Source organism: Centruroides sculpturatus, unplaced genomic scaffold (assembly GCF_000671375.1).
Source record: "Centruroides sculpturatus isolate CEXI.00-Female unplaced genomic scaffold, Cexi_2.0 scaffold185, whole genome shotgun sequence".
Classification (NCBI taxonomy): Eukaryota; Metazoa; Arthropoda; class Arachnida; order Scorpiones; family Buthidae; genus Centruroides; species Centruroides sculpturatus.
The window spans coordinates 470,981-495,979 of NW_019384424.1; the positions used below are offsets into that span (position 1 = coordinate 470,981).

Here is a 24,999-nt window from a genome sequence, read left to right on the forward strand (position 1 = left end):
AATCTTAGATCTAGTATCCGACTGACTTACAGGTGAATAAGTCTTCCTTTTAGACATGACGAAACAAACCAGTGAGCTTACCTGCAAAAGAGTAAACAATTATTTAAAATACGCCCAAAAGCGCCGACCATAAATGCTGCCCTCGTTTATATATGTTTCTGATATCGATAATAAAAATAGTTACCTTAAATTTTTATTATGTACTCTAGTTATTAAGCCTTTCCCTGGATACACTGTGTACACTTTTGTTTTCTTAAGATCATTCGGAACAGCAAATAATAGTGATTTTAATTATATTTTTCGATTTGGGCATAATTCTGCGTGACATTTTCACGGATTTATCAGCTTCGATGTGTTTCTATATTTGTATCTTCTCGTTAAACGCGATATACTGAATAAACAGATATTATTATGATTGATGTTCTTTAATTAAAAATATTGAATAAAATTCAACTTGTTTACGTTTAGTATTAAAGCTGAAAAATAGTTTAATATTAAATATGTGAGTGTTAATTTAGCATAATTTATGTTACTACAAACATAATTTATTTTAAAATTTTACATTGTAATAATTGTTATATGCAAGTTTTATACAATATTTTGATTCTATAACATCTGAAAATAGCAACCCAATAAAACATTTGAGCAAAAAATCAAATTTGCAGTTTTTGATACTGAATTTTTGCACAATTTAGACTAATTTAGTCTGACAAAAGTTTCGTTTAAATATTTAATGCATAGTAAAGTACAAAATATGTACAGTACATTTTCGATTTTCTAAAATTATTTTAGCCAAAAGGCTGCATTTTCATAAATAAATTGTAAAAAAATACTTTAAAAGAAGAAAATCTGACATTATTGGCAGTGATATAAAACTTGTGATCTTTACATTATTTGATTAAATAACAAAAAATAAACTAGAAACACCCATTTATTACGAAAGATTTGGTTTACTTGGTTACGACAACCCGAAACATGGCGATGACTTTTGAAAAATTGTTCTAAGCAAAACTAGTTAGATGTTACGAACGTGAACAAAACCCTGAAATTTCCACGTAATATGGCAAAAACCCATGAATTATTATTAGTGTTCAGTGGTTTTATCGATACGGCCACTGGTGGGCAATTGATAGATTATCACAGCGATGGAAAGCTTTTTCTTTTTATGTTTTTTATGTGAAATTCCTTCAGGATGAACCTTTATTTTTGACAAGTTTAAGCATTGATTACAATGAAATTTTCACACAGATTGGAAAAGGAAAGTTGATTTTATGTTAACAACAGTAAATTTATTACAGATTATTATAAACATTTACTTGTATTTCTTTGTATTAATTTTTCGAAGTAAAAACTGAACTTTTTAATAACATAAATGTCAAAAATTGGAAGTTATTATTTTTTTGAAATGGAAATAATAAGAAAGATCTTTAAGAATTTGTGTATTTTCATAGAATCCAAGTTACTGATTAAAGATTAAAGAATCGACTAATTTATTTTTTACATTCAACTAAAGCCTTAATAAATTCTCAGCACTCATTTGAAGTTATTTATTTATTTTCTTTAAAGCCCTACCCTGGGTACACTATATCCAGGAGGTTCCTAAGGTTTTTGAAAACAGCAACTATTCCTAGTTTTGCTTATATTTTTCGATTTACGCATAATTGTGCCTGACCTCCTGATCTATTTACTAACTCTACTGTGTTTTTATGATTGTATTGTTCTGTTTATAACGATATACTGAATAAACAGATACAGTATAATTATAACCACTGCTGTAAAGTCGGGGTCGGAGTCGGAGTCGGTGTCATGGAGTTTTGGTGTTTTAGCAGGAGTCGGAGTCGGAGTCGGATGGTAAGGAAAAGTCGGAGTCAGAGTCGGAGTTGAATTCAGAGTCATAGAGTTTTGGTATTTTAGCCGGAGTCGGAGTCGGAGTCAGAGTCGGATGGTAAGGAAAAGTCGAAGTCAGAGTCGGAGTCATGGAGTTTTGGTGTTTTAGCCAGAGTCAGAGTCGGAGTCAAATGGTAAGGAAAAGTCGGAGTCAGAGTCGGAGTTGGAGTCGGAGTCATGGAGTTTTGGTGTTTTAGCCGGAGTCGGAGTCGGATGGTAAGGAAAAGTCGGAGTCAGAGTCGGAGTTGGAGTCGGTAGATTTTTACGCGACTCTACAGCCCTGGCAGGGCTGTGGAGTCGGAGTCGGAACTAATGGATGTACTGTAATATTACAATTAAGACGGGAGACGAAGAGGGTTAATTAAGACAAATTAAGACATGAAATTGCTATTGTAAGGAACATCTTTCGAAGTTATATTCTTTATATCAATGTAATCTGAATATTACAATGTTTTGCATTGATGCAATTAGACAATTACAGTGTTGTTTACTTGTTAAAATTGCAGGTGCCATTATTGTCTCGAAGAGATTCGTATACAGTATTTATCTGATCGGTGAGTTGAGAAAAAAATGTTTTCTGAAGACTAAAATTGAATCCTCTATTGAAATTCATTGAATCTATGAACCTATATACAAGAAGTAAATGCAGTTTGTAAGGCATACTTTCCAGGCGTGTATTGTTGCTGTATGTATCAGACAAGTTTCTTCTTCTGTGCAGTGTTTTTGTTTGAAGTTGATAATGTAATGTGTGTTGAATTTCTATTATTTTGATAATTTTCTTTGTCGTTATTACGGTTGCAGCCTTTTAGTATCTCGGTTTTCATCTTTGATGAGTTAAACTTATGGTGTCCTGTTAAGTACGAGTAAATAACATCAGAAAGTTTCTTGGAAAAAAATAATTAAAACTTTAATTAACCTATTTATAAACAATAAGTTAATAAGCTATTCATCATCCAGTTGTATTGCCTGGTTGTGTAGCAATTTTTTTTATTTATTTGTCTTTTGAAACTCAAAACAGTGCGTCGCGCCGCGCCGTCGAAAACTATTAAACTGCGGTTTGACTGCGGTTTTCTTAACGAATATGAATTGTATTTCATAATAGGCGTTTCTTTCTTTTGCAGAATAAATAATTTCAAAGAATTAAAGAAGTGGCGCACCTCGGTAGACAGTTAGAAGGAGGAAGGCGCCTCGTCGTCTTCCACCTCGTTTCCAGTGATTCGGATGCTTCCGAAGGATGTCGAGGAGAGCGCGAGTCGCCTACACCCGACAACAAACGGTTGGTTGTCATCACTCCGAACGATAGCGCCTCCTCTGTGGTCAACTATCTGGAACGACGATATCCAGAAGTTGCAGAAGTGTCGATCACGCGAGGTAGAATAGGAGTCGAAAGTGATCTTGGAAACATCCGTCAAGCGAAAGAAGAGGCTTTTTTTCTGTTGCATAAAATAAAGCTATTCTCTGCCGAGGTTATCTTCCACCGATGTCGAATTTTCACCGAATATGAACTCTGCCACCCGAATACGACTTTGTCACCCGGCTACGACTTCATTCACTGGACTTGACTTTTCGTCCCGGATTGGATTTTTTCCTTTTCAATTGACGAACAGACATTTTGGCAGTGTCAGAGGACTCGTTGTTCCTCTTTGATGAAATTAAAGTTCGTAGAACAACGACAGTTAGATGGTCGGTAAAGTTACAATAAGAAAACATTGTAGTCAGTATACATCCAAACCAGAATTATAATTATTTCGACAATAAGATTTGTAAATCGAACTGTCTTAAAGTGTATATAAAGTTTTATATTTAATAAAACTTAATACAGAATTTAATAATTGTTTAAAAGTACGATACTTATCAAAATAAATATTAAAATTGAACATTTTTAGATTCATTAAAACGTTTTTACTTTTTATCAATATTTATTTCCATCTCCGTCTTCTTATAAAAATCATTAATAACATTATATATCTTTGGTAGAAATACACTATCAGTGATAAAAAAAATGTACGTAATTTGCATGACCCATAAATTTAACTTTTTTCCGCATTCCAACAATGAATTAACAAAGCGGATTTAGTACAAAACGTGCCCAATGTATAGGCTCATTACAAAAGAATACCTGAACTTTAAAAAGCTATATTTACAAAATGACAAAACTTACACATTTGGTTGACCAACCGCTTCAAACATCACAGTGTAAAGTATCATTTAGTTACCACAACTTCATAAATGTTCAATGTGATGGTCTACATATATAAACAAATGTGTTTTGAAGACAAACCTGTGTTTAAATTACACTTAGGAGTTGCTATTGTATTCTACTATAAGCTGGAAAAACTTTAATTTATATCACTTAAATATTACAAACTTCTACATAAAAGAATAAATTTCGAAGCCACTCTGTGACTAGTGTCGTGGGCAAATGGGCCTGTAGGCACCCTTCTATATAGAATCGATAATAATACATCCATTCATTCATTATTATTTATTGTACATATAAATATCTATATATACAAGTTGGCCTCGCAGAAAGCATTACCGGCTAAACTCAATACAATAGCAATGCTCAGAAGTACATGTTATACACAATAGACTAATGATGAAGAAATAAAATAAAATAAAATGTATACTATATACAACTATATACATACAATAAAATACTAAACTATAAATACATATTATATATAACTGTTAACGTAATATAACATGAAATAAATACATAGGATATATCAATATCATGAATGTAAAAAGCAATATGTAAGAAAACAAAGTTGACTTAACTATAAATAACTATATACAACTATATACATACACAGTGAGTTGCTATTATTAGCGAAGGGTAAACAAATTTTACCATAGTCATGGAACATGTTTTCATTGTACCGGTTCACAAATCACAATAAAAATACACAACAATCAGCAACTCTCCAAAGTTGAGGCCAGCACAAACGTTGAGTAATGTATCCTTTGATTTTTAGAAAAACAGACGATTACAAATAAATCAAAGTATGCAGAATACAACAGTATACTTGATGATGTACAAAGATGTAAGGTAGTCTATGCATATATCTATAGGCCTATATGGTAATCAATCCTTTGTTGGAATTTGGTTTTTTTCCTTAAGATATACTGGGCAAGTTTTATCCATTGTATTATGACAGTTATGTGCTCTATTTTCTCGTAAACAATTGGCACACTTTGGTGAGTTATGTTTGTTCTGGCAGTTTTGTATAGATGATTCTCATTAAAATGACTACACACATTGTCTGTTGAGGTACAATTTTTTTGCAATGTGACCAAAAGATAAGCATCGATAGCATTGAGTAATAGGAAAAAAGTCAAAAATTTGACACGTCGACCAAAGAAGGTGAATTTTCCCTGCTTTTACCAACTTCTCCCTAACCTGTGGGGATACCTCCATAATCCATGAAAGATAATTTTCATTCTTTTCTTTAAGCTAGAAACTTTTACCGATCGCAAAAGTGCGATCGGTAAAAGTTTCTAGAAGGTACAGTACATGTTTTGCTCAAAGATATCTAATATGAGATCTTCTTTATTGATACCTTCAGGAACAAAAGTAATTTTGATTAGTGGAAGTCGCTTTTTCGGCAGTCTGGAAACTAAGCCAGGAACTTGTTCAACGTTCTCTTTAAAATAATTTACCCCATTCTTATGGCTTAAATCAATTGCAAGTCCTCCATTCCTAATTTTCCTTTTCGACGTGCAACCTGATAAACTTGGCATAGGGATACTATGCCAAGTTTATCAGGTTGCACGTTATTAGTTAGATTACGTTTAGTTTCATCACAAGTAGCACCGACTTTATCACTATATACCAAAACTGTGTATTCTGGTGCAGGTGGTTCATTTGCGGGTAAGGTTGGTTTTATTCTTTTTAGTAGGATATCTCTATAAGTAAGGGTGCTAGGAACCTTTTCGCCAGCAAGACTGTCAGAAGTAGTTTTCCTTTGCTTATGTACAGCAGATTGAATATCCATTAGAATTTCTTTAGATTCATCAAATTCAGCATCTTTAAAGACTTGTAAATCCTCTTTAGTAACTAAGTTTGAAAATGTTCGTTCAATTAAATCAATATTCTTAAGGGTAGATTCTGCTAATTCTATAATTCTGGTGAGTTCTCTCAATATATATGTTAAATGACACTGTACCCGAAATCTAGCATTTCGATTTTGCAGGGAATATCTCTTAATCTCGTCGGTAATACCATAAGCAGTGTCATGGAATATTTGTATTTCAGACTCCATACTGAAGAAAATAATAAATTTTTAACTTAAAATATTAATTTTATTACCTTATAAATATGTTCAACGTCTTCCACTACTCCAGACAAATCTAGAAATATATGATATGTCTAGGAAATTATTAATAGAAATAGAGAAAAATACAACTTTCGTAGAGGTCAATCCGATAATAATACAAGTTGAGCCCCCTTATAACACTGTTGATAATTCCGTTTTATATGATTTCCATGTTGTACGAGTCACTCAGATTTTACAAATACGTGAGCCGTTCACAGCCAGGCACACATATTTGTAAAATTTAAGTGACTCGTACAACATGGAATTCATATAAAACGGAATTATCAACAGTGTTATAAGGGGGCTCAACTTGTATTATTATCGGATTGACCTCTACGAAAGTTGTATTTTTCTCTATTTCTATTAATAATTTCCTAGACATATCATATATTTCTAGATTTGTCTGGAGTAGTGGAAGACGTTGAACATATTTATAAGGTAATAAAATTAATATTTTAAGTTAAAAATTTATTATTTTCTTCAGTATGGAGTCTGAAATACAAATATTCCATGACACTGCTTATGGTATTACCGACGAGATTAAGAGATATTCCCTGCAAAATCGAAATGCTAGATTTCGGGTACAGTGTNTGTTGATTTCTACCCCAGACTCCTTCTAGAATCTCAATCACACCACGATGTCTACCATCATTAGAAAGTTTTGTATATTGAAGATTCGACCGAAAATGTCGGATGTCTTGTTTAGTCTACTAAATTATCATGCATTTTGTTAAATACTAAATAAGTAAGTGTACTTTGAAAGTTACACGAGATGGCTGTACACTACACTCTATGGCAGAATAGCCAATGAATCCAATTTCAAGGTCGGAACTCTCGTTTGTTCTTATTAATGTAGCGTAACTGATGGACAACATTTATGAATGTATTTTAAAATTTTTATAAATTTTCTGTAGCTATATAAACAGAATTTGTGAAAATTCTTCGGTTCAATTCACGGAATTTCGTGATATTTTTAAGAGGATGTTACGGGATTGCATTAAATTTATACGGAACATTGCAGGATTTGATGAACTGTTACGGAGGAATTGCAGGATTTGATGAAACTGTTACGGAGGACTTGCAGGATTTGATGAAACTGTTTTGGACTCGTTGCAGGATTTGATGAAACTGTTATGGAGGTGTTATTGGATTTGATAAAACCTCTTACGGTGGCGTTACAGGAGGTCAGAAAACTTTTTCTTAAGTAATACACAAGATTCGGTAAAATTTTTTCGAAGACGTTGGAGAATTTCATAAAACGTTATAGGTTTTGATGATAGTTTTTCTGAGACTTTGAAAGATTTGATGAAACTATTTATGGAGCATCACAGGATTTCATTAAATTTTTGCAGAGGAGTTAGAAAATTTCATAAATTGTTTATGCAGATATTAGAGATTTGTCAAAATTTTTGCAGTTTCGAACAGGATTTGGTGAACTTTTTGCGGCAGGGTAAACGAAATTCATGAAACTTCAGTTAAACGTTATAGGATTTGATGAAGATTTCACGGTTTAACTAACAGGGTTTATTTATCTTTTACTATTGTTTTGACAAGATTTGATGCATTCGGAGAAATTTTCTTTAATAGATGTGAGAAACGACATTTTTAACTGTGGTTAAATGGTGTCCATTCGTTACAAAATCGAGGGGTAGAATAACACTCAGCAGTTTTGGATGTTAGTACTGAAATTGTATCCTGACCCTTTTGTAATAATACGATAAATAGTTCAAAACATTAAGTATTATATATTAGATTGAAATACGTTACGAATCTGTCTGGGAAGAAAGAAGCTGCTATGGGAACTTAATCACGACTCATAATGCAAAATACATTCCACCAACGTCGAGATTTAGACTTTTTCTTCTCTTTTTTCTCCACTTCCTCCACTTTCACTTTGTTATCCACCAGGACTAAACGTGTGGTGCTCAAAGTGTATTAATCGATTGTATCATTCGAGGAAGGAATAAGAATCTCTTGCTTTTGGGCAGAGATGAGAATTCTACTTATTATTTGTTCAATCGTTTCATTTTGATTTTGCTCAGGAAACCGATAAATTGAAAACTTCATCAGGAACCTTGTCAATCGCCTCAACTTTTCTATAGGCGTCTCGTCCGGATTCTCTGTTTGGTGTAGAACGAAAATGTTGTCATTCGTCAGCTGTTTAGAGAACCAAGTTGTTTTCCATATTGAGAAATGCATGCTGTCCATGCACGGTTTATCACATAATTCGCCTAAAAATGAAATGCACGGCCNGAAATTATTAATAGAAATAGAGAAAAATACAACTTCCGTAGAGGTCAATCCGATAATAATACAAAGTTGACCCCCCTATAACACTGTTGATAATTTGTTCAACGTCTTCCACTACTCCAGACAAATCTAGAAATATATGATATGTCTAGGAAATTATTAATAGAAATAGAGAAAAATACAACTTTCGTAGAGGTCAATCCGATAATAATACAAGTTGAGCCCCCTTATAACACTGTTGATAATTCCGTTTTATATGATTTCCATGTTGTACGAGTCACTCAGATTTTACAAATACGTGAGCCGTTCACAGCCAGGCACACATATTTGTAAAATTTAAGTGACTCGTACAACATGGAATTCATATAAAACGGAATTATCAACAGTGTTATAAGGGTTCAACTGTACTATATTCAATATTAATTAACAATACTATTGTTATTCCTATAGAGAAGTCTATGTTGATCTATAATTAGCATATAGAGGCAGAAATTACGATTATAGATTTAACTCTGATAAACTTACACATAAATCTAATAGTGAAAGGGGGAGTCGAGCGTGAAGAATTCAATATGATGCTCTAAATTAATTACATTTAATTTTCAGATAATTTCTTCACATCTTTATAGCTTAATCTGTGTTATAAAAGTTAATATTTAAACGTAAAATAAAGAAAATCTTTGCAATTTAATGTAGGAAAATATCCTTCGTGTTTATTATCATTATTTTTCATGGAAGATATCACTTAAATTTATTATTTATTTATTTATTATTACTTATTTGAATAATGCATAATAGTTATATATTAATTTTACGAAACGAACTGAAAATTTTCTTTTAATATTCCCAAATTTAATGTATTCTTCTTTAATTTTTTTTATGAGAAAACAAGAGATAAATCTCTCGTAATAATAAAAGTAATACTTGAATATTAAACACAATAACAATAGGAAATTCTTTATTAAAATCGACCAATATTTTAATAATACACTTTCTAGAAATATTTAATAAAAAAGTTATAGCAAATGATCTAATTTTCTGCAATACAATCATGATTAAACACATATTTAAAAATCTTATATTTATATAACCATATTATAAATTAAAAAAAAGAAATTTATTATTATTATTATACAAAGATTTCTATATTTTAAACCTCGTATAAGTTTGAAAAATTTATAATTATTTAAAATATACATCGCACGTAATATATTCATGTATGAATACTAAGTGGGAATATTGTTAATGAGCAAACATCTCTTAATGTACTGTACAAATCGCGTATCCACCCAAAAAATATAACGAGGAATACAGAGAAAATTATGTTTGTCCGAAATGAGATCCGAACCCACGCCTTCCGATAACAAATTACATGATTAACGATCTGGCATGTTGTGAAAGTCTGGATTCTGACACTAGACACATTATTATGTCTGAATCTCGGTACCTTTCTGTGAATGATTACAGATTTATAAATTAGAATTAAACTTTTAACATAGTTTATTAATATAAAATCGCATTATAAACTGTTTAGATAATTTATTATTTATTAATCTTTATGTATAACTTATATTATAAATTTATCTTCATTTTAGCATTTACCATATTGTATAAACGAGAAATTATTTCGGTACAATGCCGGGCGCAATTTTTAATCATATTTTTTAAAATTTATTTAATTTAAAATATATGCTCTCCACCTCATATTAGTGTATTGCCCCTGTAAATCATACTTTCCCTATTAGCAAGTGAATCGTGCAGGTCATCTATTCGAGAAGGGGGGTTGTTTTTTAATTGAAATAACGTGAATAAGAAATTTATATGAAATTAAACGGGTTCACCTGCCCCTAAGGTTTCAATATCTGGTCTCGAGTTTCATTTATCTAATACCGTTCTCGAGATTAAGGAAAGACAGACAGACGGACGACAGTGGTAATGTATAGGTCTACAATCTTTTCAAAATTACAACCCAATAAGAAAATATTTAGGATGAATCTTTATAAATAATTTATATATAAATGTAATGTATTAAAGACACGTCTGTTGTAATATGAATACATTTATAAATTTCATGAAAAAGTTTTAAAGTATTAGACTAAATAAATTATATAAGAAAATAACATTCAAAGTAATCAAAAATTTAGTGAAAGTAGCCAAAATATTTACTAATGTTACACTTGTACAAAACAAAATTCCATTTAATTATAGAGATAGAAGCTAGAAAGGTTTTCTCGTATATCTCATCTTTAAGAACTATAAAAGTATAATAAATAAAATAAGTAGCTTTTGGTATTAAAATTCCCTAAGAAAATCATAGAAAATCGATAGTTTTTCGAGTATAACGAATAGAACACGTTCATTTCCTTACGAGATTCGTGCCAATGAATGTAGACCGATCACGCAACATCCAATAGACTACTATAAAAATTGATAGATGAAAAAAATATTTAAAAAANGTAATAGGTGTGAGAAACGACGTTTTTAACTGTGGTTAAATGGTGTCCTTTCGTTACAAAATCGAGTGGTAGAATAACACTCAGCAGTTTCGGATGTTAGTACTGAAATTGTATCACGACCTTTTTGTAATAATACGATAAATAGTTCAAAACATTAAGTACCATATATTAGATTGAAATACGTTACGAATCTGTCTGGGAAGAAAGAAGCTGCTATGGGAACTTAATCACGACTGCAGCAAAATACATTCCACCAACGTCGAGATTTAGACTTTTTCTTCCCTTTTTTCTCCACCTCCTCTACTTTTACTTTGTTATCCACGACGACTAAACGTGTGGTGCTCAAAGTGTATTTATCGATTGTATCATTTGAGGAAGGAATAAGAATCTCTTGCTTTTGGGCAGAGATGAGAATTCTACTTATTGTTTGTTCAATCGTTTCATTTTGATTTTGTTTAGGAAACCGATAAATTGAAAACTTCATCAGGAACCTCGTCAATCGCCTCAACTTTTCTATAGGCGTCTCGTCCGAATTCTCTGTTTGGTGTAGAATGAAAACGTTGTCATTTGTCAGCTGTTCAGAGAACCAAGTTGTTTTCCATATCGAGAAATACATGCTGTCCATGCACGGTTTATCACATAATTCGCCTAAAAATGAAATGCATGGCCGAACATTTGGAAAGCGTTCGGTTTGCAGCGTGTTGTGCATATCCCACCAACGCGATAGGTCGCGCATTTTTGTCATTTCGGCGGAATTCAATTTATGGGAATCTGTGTCAAACATGTTATCTGCTGTAGGCGACAGCAAGCTTATACTCAAGCTTCGATCTAGCGGAGAGGTCATAATGTCACCGCCCGATAAGACCACTGGAAGATCTGCAATCCTGCACTCTTCCTTTCCCACAGTATGGGCCGAATTGTCTATATCGCCTTCCATTGGGTGAACTTTTGTTCCACGGCATAATAGCCTCCAATTCTTAAAACTCTTCTTTCTATAGGAAAGACGAGAAACAATTTCTTTTATTTCAATGAATAAATTTTAAATTGAATGATAATTTCAAAACAAAAATGTCATATTTCATAAATCAATATTTATCACACACGTAATCAACGTTTGGTTAAAATTTATATAAGTTATATATGTGTATTCATGTTTAAATGCTATTCCTCGAGCCTATCTGTAAGCACAAAACTCTTTCCGATTGCTGCCCTTACTAGATGTTTTTTGATTGTTGTAGCTAAAAGGGAGATCTAGTGATAAATCTGTAGCGTGTGTAAACAGACTTTATGGTATTCTATTCGATGAATATCATAAAGAATTTATTGCCTATTTTATTATGAAAGAAAAAAAGAACCAATAAAATTTCTAAAATACTTATCTAAGCACAAGTTTAGATAACTATTTTGATCAAGTCAATTATCAAGTTTCGGTCGTAAAATGAGTAATTGAATTTAAAGCATAAGAAATTTGTTTAAAAAGTTATCCAAATCATTTAAAACTATTAATAATTAGAGAGGCCAACGAATCCTTTATTTATAACATCAGAGACAAAATGACGAAGGCGCAGGTCTATACTACGAAGACAAATGGTTTCGGATAAATCGAAACAGACAATCTCCATCGGATTTGCTTGGTTGAATTTAAGACAAATGATAACATGGTGATCTGCGGAATACTTTCTATGTAAAAGTGGTTCGTTTTAAATTTTAGAAAGTATAAAGAAACCAGAAGAATTTTGAAATGCCAAGCCGAAACCGTTGCTAACTAACTACTTGTATTTAATGGTTTCATCCAATCTTTTCACTGATGGAGATAGTCGCCATCGGAAGACGGGACTTTTAAAACTAGAAATATTGTCATTTAAACTTACTTAAAAATGAAAGAAAACATCCTTTTCTTAAAATCGCCAAACGAACAAGATAATCGCATTCGCTCGCAAGAAAGAACGAACCAACAATGGTTTAGTTTTATTGTTAGTTGGGAATTGTTGAAGAGATCGCTACGTCATTCGTCCTTAAAATATGCATAAACGAGAAGAAAAGAAGGCATTTTTGTGTATAAATCGCGATTTCTTTTACAATTAGCAAAACTTATTTAAAAATGTAAAGTTTTAGTGCTTTCTTTTTATTTTATTGGCTTGAATGGTATTTTCTTCAAATGTAATGTTCATCTAACTTTTTCATTTGTAGAACAGGAGTCTTTAAATGAAATTGTTTTCACTCACACCGACACACGAAAAAGCTAATTTTAACAAAATAAATCCATAGATTTGAATAGCTTCTCAAGCTGAAATAAAGCTTATTGTTCTTCAATACAATTGCAGTTTACTGTCTGTAAAAGTTACGTTGTTATCTTTATTTTGAAGAGAAGAGTAAAAAAATCGCGAAATTTTTGAAGGGTCTATGAAACGTCATGAAAAGGGGAGTGGGACAAAACATTTTCAAATTTAGAGCACATTGTTTACGGAATCTCTAAGATGAAAATTTAATATGTCCTTACATTACGAAAGATTTCAATATATTTGCCCAATAAGATACTTTAAAATATTAAGACAGAATTACTAGACAGTGTTTTATTTATATAGACTATGAACACACAGGATGTGACATACGAACCTCCGCTATATATTATCTACACTATATATACACTCTTTGAAGTATATATAAGCATTGACAGATTCTCAGAAAGGAAAGGTTCAGTTATTATTGTTTTCATTCATCAATTGCCTACCATGTAAAGTAAGTTTTTAAAAAAGTTAGATTTTCCTATAAACCTGATTTAAGGCACATCTGATTTGTAAGTAAGTGGAATGGTAAAATTTCATTCAAGGCAATGTCATATGTCGCTTTCTTCGAAATGATATAACAGCTTTAAATCATCTTTTCTCTGAAGCTCCCATAGGTTTACTAGATGATGGCAGTCCTTCATTTTCAAGAACATCTGGACTTAGCTTCACTATTTTTTTTTAAGTGAGATGGAGAGGATCAGCAAACACTTTTATTACACTTCCATCATCGTTCAATTCAAAATAAGTTCTTCTTGTAGTTCTATTTACTTTCACATTTACAGCATTCCAAAAGGCACGTTGTAGGAATTCGTCTGACACAACGACTACCACATTTAAGCCAATAGTTTTCAAGTGTTCAATTATACAAAACAAAAAATTTTTAATATCTTCACCTTTTGTTGAAAATGCAGTTGCACGGTAGGCGATAACTTGTTTCCAAGATGTTGAGAAACCTCTGACGAGGAACACTAATATATGATTTGCTTTTACAGAAGTGTTTCCAATAGCTCAACAAAAGACTTATACTGTTTACTTTAAGTTTGTGCCTCCTGAACTTCTATTTCATCAAAAGATATTGCATAGATTTTTTCAACCGATTTCATCAGTGACACTTTTTGTTGTAAATAGGACCACAAACAAGTTAAACGTTTAACCCCTGATACTTGATTTTGATTGCTATTTCCAAATAATGTTGGGACAGCATCAGGGCTTAAATTTCTCTTCCCATCCATTCTATTATTTCGTAAACTACATTAACCATATAATTTCCTATGTATTCATCCTTGATTGGTCTTTTTCACTTAATCTACCTTTATCTTGGTATATTAAATAAAATTATTCTTAATTAAAACTTTATTAATTAAAAGATATTTAATAATTTTCCCCTTATTCTAATAAATAATCTACTGATATTATGCAAATGAATATAATAAATGAGTTTAAAGTGCTCTGTATGAATGCAACATGAAAGCAAAGGTGAAAATATTTCGGTAAATACTAAATAAGAATTTTTAGTGAAAATTTTTAATTGTTTTAATCTCAGACAATTTATCTGACGATATTTAATTAGAAATTAATTGGTAAAGTATTGTTATATGTATCAATTGAAGGATATTTGGCAGGTATGCTTCGTGTAAGCGTTATCGTCGTAATTCGTTTCCAAAGAAAAATTTGTTAGAAACAATAATTGAATTAGTATCCAGATTTGATGTTCCGCTGAGTCAAATAGACACATCAAACACGGAACTGAATGACCCATCAGTCGATATAATTGAAAGATATTATAGAAGAATTGACTCTCCGAAAAGAAATTATGGAAAAAGTCAACCGATTGCATTTTATGTAGCTACAAACATAATTTAAAAAAAAAAATGAATGTTTGTATTAATAATTTTGGATTAATAAAGGTTAATTATTTCTTTAACTTGCATCTGCTGAAAGAAAACTTTCTATTTAATATTCTCTATAATTTTCTATTGAAGTATAGTCATAGGCTACGCTCGAATCTTAAAACCTATTTCCTTATCATATAACAATGAACGGTGTTTTCTTTTTAATTTCTTTGGTATTAATTTTAATTTCTTAATTTTATATTTTACAAAAAAACACTTTCAATAAATTTAATTTTATTGTAAAACTAAAATATATAGTCTACGTATGAATTTTGAAAAATGACAATTTAATCTTGTTATCACTTTAATATACAACTGACAATAATAGTAATCCTGCAGTAAATAATACGTTCTTCTGAATTTCATATTGACGTCGAAATCCCGCTAAAATATATATATAAATGTATATAATATAATACACTTTTATATCAAATTATTACTTACATGTGGGCATAGATGATGATTCAATTTTTATGCACTCAAACGTTTCTTTCGGTACTATTTTACTGCTTTTATCTATAAAAAAAAAAGTTAATAATAATTTATAAAACGTTAAATATACAGTCGACCTAATAACACTGTTGATTATTCCGTTTTATATGAATTCCACATTGTACGAGTCACTTAGATTTTACAAATACGCGTGCCGGGCTGTGAACGGCTCACGTATTTGTAAAATCTAAGTGACTCGTACAACGTGAAATTCATATAAAACGGAATAATCAACAGTGTTATAGGGGGGTCGACTGTATTCTTTTGAAAAACAATTCGATATTTAATATTTACCACAAACCATTTCTTGGTTGCAAGTAAAATTAGCTGGACAATTAGAACATACTTTCCCTATCTTAAATGGGGGCATATTCATATCCATTCTAATTTAAAATTAAATACAGTATATTATTACAACTTAATAAAAATTTCGTTGCTTATTGGATAATGAATATGAAAATAAAACTTTTAATTCATTAAATTATTAAAATTATAGAAATATAACTAATCAAAACTATAAAATAATAGAAGAAATTTGGAAAATGATACAATGAGTAAGCCTACTTACGGTGGATAAAAATTGCAAACCATTAAATATTTGTATCCTAATTTCTCACAAGATGATTTTGAACAACCTATAGCGTATGCTTCCGCCCACATCATCTGATAAATTGATAAATTAATATTAAAAAAAAAAAAAAACATCGAATGAGTTAGATTCTAAGATTGATACTGTATTTGTAATATTGTTTTTCCTTACCAGCTTATATTCGTCACAAGGACCTTTACAACTGTTATTTAAATGATCGTAGAAGAATTTCTGTGATTTCCAACTTTTAAATATATCTTCATAACTATTAGAAAATAGTCCTCGACTCTGATTATAAAAATTATTACAGGTTGACGGACCGAATTTCATTTTACACTGATCGCCCCAATCCTTGGCCAGTTTTGCTAATTCATCATTCCATACCTAAATATAAAAATTATATATGTTAAATTGTAATTTACATTATTAAAACGTTACATTGGATTTAGATTTTTATTGGCATAATGTCAGGTATACATTTAAGCAAGCACACAATGAGGCATGAAGAGGTTTCATGAGCACGTTAGCATAGACCCGGGTCTGAAGCATTGCAAGTTTAATGGAGTTTTTCGACCAACAGCCTCGTGCCGAGCCAAGCATTTTCCGTCAATCAAAAAGAATTCCTGCTCGGTGTAGTTGTATTTTAGCATACATTTGAATATCAGTCACGCTCGCTCACGAATGGAATCATTTGTCTTGACATTCGACGTCGGGCACTCCAGTCTGTAGCCTGAGGCAAAATGAGGTAATTCGCGCGGTCTCGACCTGCCTCATCCGTATGCGTGATCAAATATGTACTGTACTGTACGTACTCGTGCTCAAATGAGCATAAAGCAACGTAACACGTAGGCGATCTGCCAAAAAGGGGTTATCTTCTGGAAGGACTTTCTATGAGATTATGTTCTTTATTTAGGTATTACACACTTGAAAAAAACATGGCAAATTCCATGCGGCCAGTCTATTGGTTAGACACGAACCCAGAGGCGGATCTACATAGGGACTAATAGGGCTTAATTAAAAGGACTTAAAAAATCGTGCCCTATTGGACTTCAATAAGCCCTATGCTTTGAAAAACCTAGATCCGCCCCTGCACGAACCCACGACTAACTATTAGTGTTCGGTGGTTTTATCCTATTCGGCCAGTTATGAGCACTTATTCGTTTTATTTGTCTATTTTCTTTTTTTAAATACAAATTTTGGAACATAAATATAGATTTAATTATCACATACCGGTTTTACCAGGTTCGAAATATTATATCCGGACCACGTATCCTTAACAGAATAGAATTCATTTAGAATATCTTCTTCTTCTATTTGATTGAATCCACTGTATTTTATCTTTTCTTTATCATCGTACAAACTTGATTGAAGAGCATTTGTTTTTGAATTATTTTTCTTAACAGCAATACCTTGCATTGAATTAATCATTTGTACGAAAACTATTGACCAAATCCACAAGATAAAGATGGCTTCAACCATTTTCTCCAATAATTGATGTATTTGTTAAATTATTTTAAATAGATAATTGCAAATTTTTTAATATAAATATATATAGTCTTTTCTTTTACTTCAGAAAGTTTTAATAAAGTTATTTTCTCCAGACAATTATTTCATTAAAACGAATCGATAGAGAATACGATCCTGTAAAATACGAATTTAAAATTATGAAGATCACGTGCGGTGTTTAGGCCAATCAGATTTAAAGCTAGTGGTTACATGAGTGAGATGTCACTGTCATCGACTGTCGTCATCACAAACGTCACCAAAACTTTGTCACATGACTTGATTGATGTATAGCAGTTTCTCTAGATCTTGCTCAACGTCGACGTTCAATATTTTTACATAAAGTTACTTGAATGAGTAGACTAAAAGATAGGTAGTACACTAGTTCAAATGGTGGCCGAATAGTTAAGGTGGTAGCCTATCGCTCCGGAGGATCCGGAATCGATTTCCGATGATTCATCCGGATATACTCGATCCCTACTACCCAGCTGTTCCATTGTGCGCCTGATTGAAACAGAATGGACTTGCTAAAATAGCGGAAAAAGCTTTAAAAAAAATCATAGTTATTTAGTGCAGCCATTAATTGATAATAATTATAAGACGGTCGGTAAGATGGATAAGAATTAGGATTGAATTAATATAACCAATTTTTATATATTTAATATCATCTACACAATTACAGATAAACTAATTATCTGTAATAACATAATTTATTCGCAAGTGAGGTATTTTTGTTCTATTAGACAACGAGCCTGGTGATTTCGTGCTCGTAGTCTTTTCGTTTCTACTCCAGGAAATCTGTGTCCATCTCTGCGCCTAGAAGCGCCTGAAGCAGGCGAATCTGCCATCTTTCAGGCGCTTCTTTAATTCATTGAACATATGAAAATTGCTTCATTAATTAAATGTCTGGACTGTAGAGTGAAATCCGGATATATAGTTTAGTGTCAATGTTGTCTGACTGATATTTTTAGAATATAGGTTAGAGTTTAAATGAGAACTTTTCATAACTAATCAGGCACAGTTATGTCAAATTCCATTCCCAGACCGGGCCGCGTTATGACAGACTGGTAAGAATCTGCAATGCCAGGCCCCAATGAGTAAACCAGTGGTCAAGTTGATAATACCTCTGATGGTGGTAATGGTCAGGGTTTGCGCCTGACCAACGGACGGGCTGCGTGAAGCTTTCTGGGTTTCATTCAGATATTAATCACTTAAATAGTAATCAGTTTTCCGTAGAAGTCCTTCCGAAAAGCACCATCTTGGCATATCACACAAATGCTGCGTTTCTTTAGCCATAAGTCTTAAAGTTGTAAAGTTCTCTTGCATGTTTTTTTTTTTTTTTACCTCTTTCCGCCCTGTGGGCACTAAGAGGGCCTCTTTTTGCAAGCCCATTATGGGTTCGGCCAGGCCCATAATGGGGCTGCCGGGTGGTGAGGGACGGGGTCCGACATATCCGAGCGGACCACCCCCGAAAAATTCCTGGGGATTTTTCGACCCGTCTCTTACATGTTGTAAAGTTCTCTTGGTGCTTACAGTATCTTTGTTTATTAAGTTACGGCAACGCAACACTTGGGCGATCTGCCTAGAGGGAAATCTTCCGGGAGGTATTTTTAAGGGTAACTGGCTCCTATTCAGGCGTTACAGATGGAAAACTCCACGTGGCCAGCCCGTCCTGGCGAGGCGCAAACCCATGGCCGAACTCCCAGTGTTCGGGGAACGGAAACTCTTGGTCACTTTTTTAAATATTTTTTCCGCCCTGTAGGCACTAAGAGGGCCTCTTATAGCAGGGCCATTATGGGTTCGTCCAGGCCAACAATGGGGCGGCCGGGTGGTGAGGGATGGGATTCGACATATCCGAACGGACCACCTCTTGAAAAATTCCTGGGGATTACTTAACCAGTCCGGATTCGATCCCAAGTCACCCAAGGCGGTAGGCTGCCACCTTGACTACTCGGCCATCCGGCCTACTCGCTTGGCCACTGTGGGCCTAGTGCTTATAGGAAAGAAGCATAGAAACATTTATTAGTACTAAAAATCAATAACTACTTTCATTAACAAAATAAATTAAAATAATTTATTATTTTTTTAAAATAAATGAATAGTTATATAATATTATTTTTGAAAATACGATTAATTATTTCTGTGTACGATATCGATTATTCTCGATGACATTTTAATAGATTAAAAACGGATATAAAATATTATTTAACTTTAATAAAATTAAAATTTACTAAAAAAATTATCAAATTAATTTAAAAATAAATATTTAAAAAATTACAAAGATTGTAAAATTTTTATTTAAATAAATTGAAATATTACAATTGGAAGTATGAATAATCACAAATCGTAAATAAATAAACATTTATTAAAATAATTCAAAATTAGATAATAATAATAATTATTATTATAAAACGTAAAAATTTAATTAATCGAGTTATAATTTATAAAATGAAATAAATTAAATTTGTTTTATTTAATATATAATATACATCAGACGACGAACTAGTGCGGACCTGTCATTCCGCCATTGCTTCCTAATCGACGTCAACGTTTAGTAGAAGTCAATGATAAATTTTAATTTAAATACAATTTCTAGGTGTGAAGCCAGCTAGTCAATAAAGACTGAATAGTGAAATAATTCTTTATGGTTGGATATAAGTGCTAGTCTAAATAATACATCGCAATCGATATATTTTTAAGTTTATGAATTTTATTAAATAAGCACGAAGGTGGGCATGAAATCTAAAATATTAGGCTTAGTAATATTGGTGATTTTTTGTTTTGGACGAACAGAAAGTGACGAACACTCCCATCGGGTAGGTTTTTCATTTCTTTAATTATATATAATACATTTTTTATGTAACTGATTGTATCAATGAATATATATATATCTTCAATGGTAGTCATGGATGTATCATACACCATTAGTTAGGATTAATATCAATGATTGAAATTATACATATCAATATAGAAAATAATTATGAATTAGGTAAGAATTTATGGACAATTTTTTATCATTTATTAGATTTGCTAAAAGTATAAACCTTTAAATATTTGCTGTTTGTAAAAGTAAAAGGTAATAGAGAAATAGCCGTTGGAAGCGTTCGGAAGACTCGACAGTTGTAACTGGGCAAATTGGTACTGTTACGTAGTGACGTGGATCTGCTGAGTGATGGGTGACGTTGAGCTGAAACAAAAAGCATTGTGTTGGTCAGTTTTAGGTAGTGTAAATGTGGTGTCGAAATGCCAAACGTGTTCCGAAAGAGTGCTACCGTAGAGGGTATCTGGCAGAAAAATACTGGATGGCTCTGGAACTATTGTCTGCCAAATGCAGCCATTATTAGCTCTTGTTTTTTATATTTTTATATGATCAGAACTTTTGTATATCATTTCCAAATACATTATATCCAACATTATAAAGGATTTCGTAATTAGTTAATGTTGTTATATTCAATTCAACCTATGAGTTATTGTTTTTTGAGTAGTTTGATGACTGTCTTATGATGTTAATGCTTGTTATAATAATTGTTTATTATAAAAGTGTGGTTGTACAATATAATATTGATTTTATACTTTTTTTTATAAAATCCAATAATTAGTTTTCATCATAAATTACTGGTATTAATGATAACCTTTAAAGAACCTTTAAATCCGGCAACAAAACGTTTAATAAAACATCCAGCAAATGCTTTCGACCTTACCCGAGGTTTGCTTCTGGTTAGAGAACGATCAAATCATTTAATATTTATCTTATATACTAGTACTTTATCAATTATTGAATTAAGATATAGGACACAAAGGCATAATAATGAAACAATCAAATCAAATTCCAAAATTGGAATGCTTAGAACAGAACATTTTTTAAACATTAAATTTAAAACATTTAGAATATATAAAACAAACACAAACTTAATGGTGGCAAATACATGAATTCAACATATACATATAAGGCAACCCATGTTTACCTATTATTTGAGGGTCCCACATAACTGTAAATAATATAAATTGAATGTGCATTAGCGTTGCTGTCTTCCTCACACAATGCCAGGCATACAATAATATGTTAACATCCTTAAAATTGATGCACTTGCCTGTTGGTCTGGCCTTCTATATTTCTAGGGCCGTAATGTGGTCGGTATGAAAGGACCATTTTATTAGCCCCATGCTAGGAAGGTCAGCATGCACTTCTGGGTTGGTGGTGTAATTAGTTTTTCATTATTATATTTTACTTATATATCATCTACACAATTAGTTATTTAATATATGTGCAAAAATGCAAATAATATTTTTCAGGAAATATTTTATTTTTTCATGCTTTTATACACCTGTATACAGATTTAGGAGATAAATTAAAATTCAAATCATAAACTAGAGTATAGATTTTATAACCTGGTAACTTAACATTTTAATTACATAGATGTTTTTTTTAATTATAAATACAATTGAATGCTTTTGAAATTCTAAATACAGTTCAGAAATATTACCCCAATGATTATGGCAATTGTTAATTATGTCAGTGGTAACAGTAGATATTGATAAATTTTTGAATGCAAGATTCAACTTTCAGTTACTTAACATAGTGAACTAGCAAGAAGGTGACAATGACAAATTCATTAATGTATTTCATATTGTGACAATTTCCTGAAAGCTTCTCAGAATGTATAATTTTACTGTTTTGTAAAGTGTTTGACTTAAACTTACAACACTAACCTTCATCTATTAGATGCCATTTTTGGCTATCAAGTAACTGTTTCCAGAGTGGTGAGTTCATTAGTCACCAGTAGATTACCAGACTATTATTGGTAATGTTTTTGAATAATATCCACTAATTTGTCAGTGTCACTGGTCTCATCAGTTAGTATTTTTGAACATATCCTTATATTTTAAAAAAATTCATATATTATAATAATTAAATATTTACCTTAAGTATGTTTTTTACTATTGCAACACAAAAAGAATACATACAATATTCTTTTTATGTTTGGTATTTTAATATCTGTTTTGTTTTTGTGTAAATCCATTAATGTTATATAATATTGTGATTAAAATTTGTTTTTCTTATGTATTATCTTTCTTTTTCAAATCTTGACTGATATGAGTTATTAATTGAATTAGTTTTCAAGATCTTGATTTTACTAAAATATAATATATTACATTTTCATAACTATTTAATTGGATTTTGATAAATGAAAAAACACACATGATTGATTCTAATACTTTAATAATTTAAAATTATTTCTTTATTCATAATTATTTTCAAATTTACTCTCCCAAATAGAATAATAGAATATATTTAAAATAATTCATATAAATTGTAACAATGTAAAAATTGTTTGAATTATTTCTATAACAAATGTTAAATTTTTTATAGAATAAATACATTAAATGAAATGCTCTTTTGCTTTTTTTTTTTTTTAAATAATAAACCAAATGAAACTATTGAATCAAAGTGATGTAAAGTAGATCATTAGCCTATATCATTTTTCAGTATATATTTATAAACATAATTTATCTTTGTGTTGGTGAGATATTTCTGGAGAATTGATGATTGTTTAATATCACTATTATTAAGACAATTAACTGTATTTTTACATCTATAATTGTTTGTATTTTGTAGATTTATCATCATTCCATCCATGACTTTTGCAGTTATTTAAATAGGCTAAATCAGTATTTCCTAAAAGATTTAATGTTGGAATGACAAAAAATAAATAAAACTGAAAATATACAAAATGTTTTTCTATAATACTAAAAACTGAATCATTATTGAGTGCTTTTTAATATGTTATTTATATTTAAATAATAATTCTTAACTGTTTATCATTTATTATGCATTTTGTTTTGCATTATATATACTTTGTTCAAATGTAAATAGTTGGCATATTTAATATTGGTATTTAATATTGCTATAGGACTAAATTGAATATTTTAATACTTTCAAGCAATTTTCAATAAAATTCAAATATGTTTTACATACAATCCAGTAAAATGTATTTTTATATTTAAACTTATCCCTCTTTATTATATGTATAAAGAGGTAAGTGCATGAAATTATCCAGCAATTGTTTTACTAATAAAATATTTAAATTACAGTAGCAGAAAGTAACAGATCATTGCATGGAGATTTTTCCTCTGTGAATCTAGTGATCAATGTGATCATCATCATCAACAGTTCATGTTGATTACTGGATGGTACTGTACATATGCTTACTTGTTAGTTATCTTGTTACAGGCCTGAATGATTAGTTTGCTAAGTTCCATCACTGCCTGCAGCTTTTTGGTAAAATGTTTTCCATAAGAAATTATATGGGTTTAAATTGGGACAATTCAGGACCAATGTCCATATGCAAACTGATTTCCTAATTGGTTTCACCTATTTATAATATTTATTTTGCTTAATTATGTACTTTATATGATACATTATTTCAAAATAGTGTAAAATGAGTCCTTCTAAATTTGTGCTGCACTGTATATAAAAGCTTTCATAGTATCAAAACCTTAATAAAATCAGTAAGATTCATACAACTTAAAGTTTGTGCTTCTGTTGATGTATTTAAATGGTTTTTTTATAGAAAACAAGAAGGGTACAGAATGTCTGATATGTGAATGAAATACAGAGGAAATAAAGCCATCCTGGAAAAAATTGCAGTAAAAAAATATGGCAAGAGCTGCAAAAGCATTACATTAAAATGGAGAAATGTCTCATCTAAACCTATAGACATTAATGGGAAAATTTGCCAATACATATCAAAATAGTATGTTTTAAATATGAAATTGGAATGTTTACATTGTTTCTGATAAGTTCAATTGTGTGTTACACCACTGTTTACTTTCATGTTATTTGCTTGCAATAGGGACAAGTTAGTCGTATTTACCAATCTATGATTTTGATTTTTATGGAAACTGAAGCAGAGCATTAAAAGAATCAAAAGGAAAATCCACATTTATTTCAAAACTAATTTCAACTCTAATGGCTGAAGTTTTATGTTTGCTTGAATTAAAATGAAATATTCACTTGTTTCTTAAATGGAAAATTTGCAAAGTAATAAACTTTAAAAACATTTAAAAACTACTTTGAATTGTCTTGATGAAATAGAGGTTTTATCCTTTTATAAACATTTTCCTTTATTTTTTGCATTTTTTCATAATTTATTATAACATAAGAAATATTAACATCAAAAAATAGTTTAAAACATAAAAATATAGTTGTTTTCAAAAAATAATGATGATTATGAAAAAGTCAGTCAGGTACTCTAAACGTGTTTATTTTTTTGCAAAAAAATTGGATTTTTTCTTAAATAATTTTAAAAAAATTACCTTTGT

The 24,999-nt window shown here is 31.0% G+C and overlaps 3 protein-coding genes across 4 annotated transcripts in view; 1 reads left to right on the top strand and 2 right to left on the bottom strand.

Moving 5' to 3' along the window:
• Positions 1-10,940: 10,940 nt before the first annotated feature.
• On the bottom strand, positions 10,941-12,878 carry LOC111619496. Its single transcript, XM_023361224.1, has 2 exons — positions 12,784-12,878; positions 10,941-11,904 (listed from the first exon to the last, which is right to left on the bottom strand). The coding sequence occupies exons 1-2, from the start codon at positions 12,840-12,842 to the stop codon at positions 11,136-11,138; spliced, it is 828 nt and encodes a 275-aa protein (XP_023216992.1). The 5' UTR covers positions 12,843-12,878; the 3' UTR covers positions 10,941-11,135.
• A 2,471-nt stretch (positions 12,879-15,349) lies between these two features.
• LOC111619498 (peptidase inhibitor R3HDML-like) lies at positions 15,350-17,862 on the bottom strand. 2 transcript variants are annotated; one of them, XM_023361225.1, is made up of 6 exons: positions 17,404-17,860; positions 16,345-16,557; positions 16,153-16,247; positions 15,879-15,967; positions 15,537-15,608; positions 15,350-15,476 (listed from the first exon to the last, which is right to left on the bottom strand). In XM_023361225.1, exons 1-6 carry the CDS (start codon positions 17,650-17,652, stop codon positions 15,397-15,399), a joined length of 798 nt encoding a protein of 265 aa, XP_023216993.1. In that variant the 5' UTR covers positions 17,653-17,860; the 3' UTR covers positions 15,350-15,396. The 2 variants fall into 2 exon arrangements, 1 of the variants encoding a protein (XP_023216993.1); XR_002755761.1 differs by having other exon boundaries at positions 15,425-15,476; positions 15,886-15,967; positions 17,404-17,862.
• Positions 17,863-20,176: 2,314 nt separating this feature from the next.
• The window catches only part of LOC111619489 (transmembrane 9 superfamily member 3-like), a 61,042-nt gene continuing 56,219 nt past the window's right edge, over positions 20,177-24,999 (top strand). Inside the window, exon 1 of the mRNA XM_023361218.1 lies at positions 20,177-20,492. Coding sequence (XP_023216986.1) covers positions 20,412-20,492 — 81 coding nt within the window. The 5' untranslated portion in view covers positions 20,177-20,411. The remainder of the gene's footprint in view (positions 20,493-24,999) is intronic.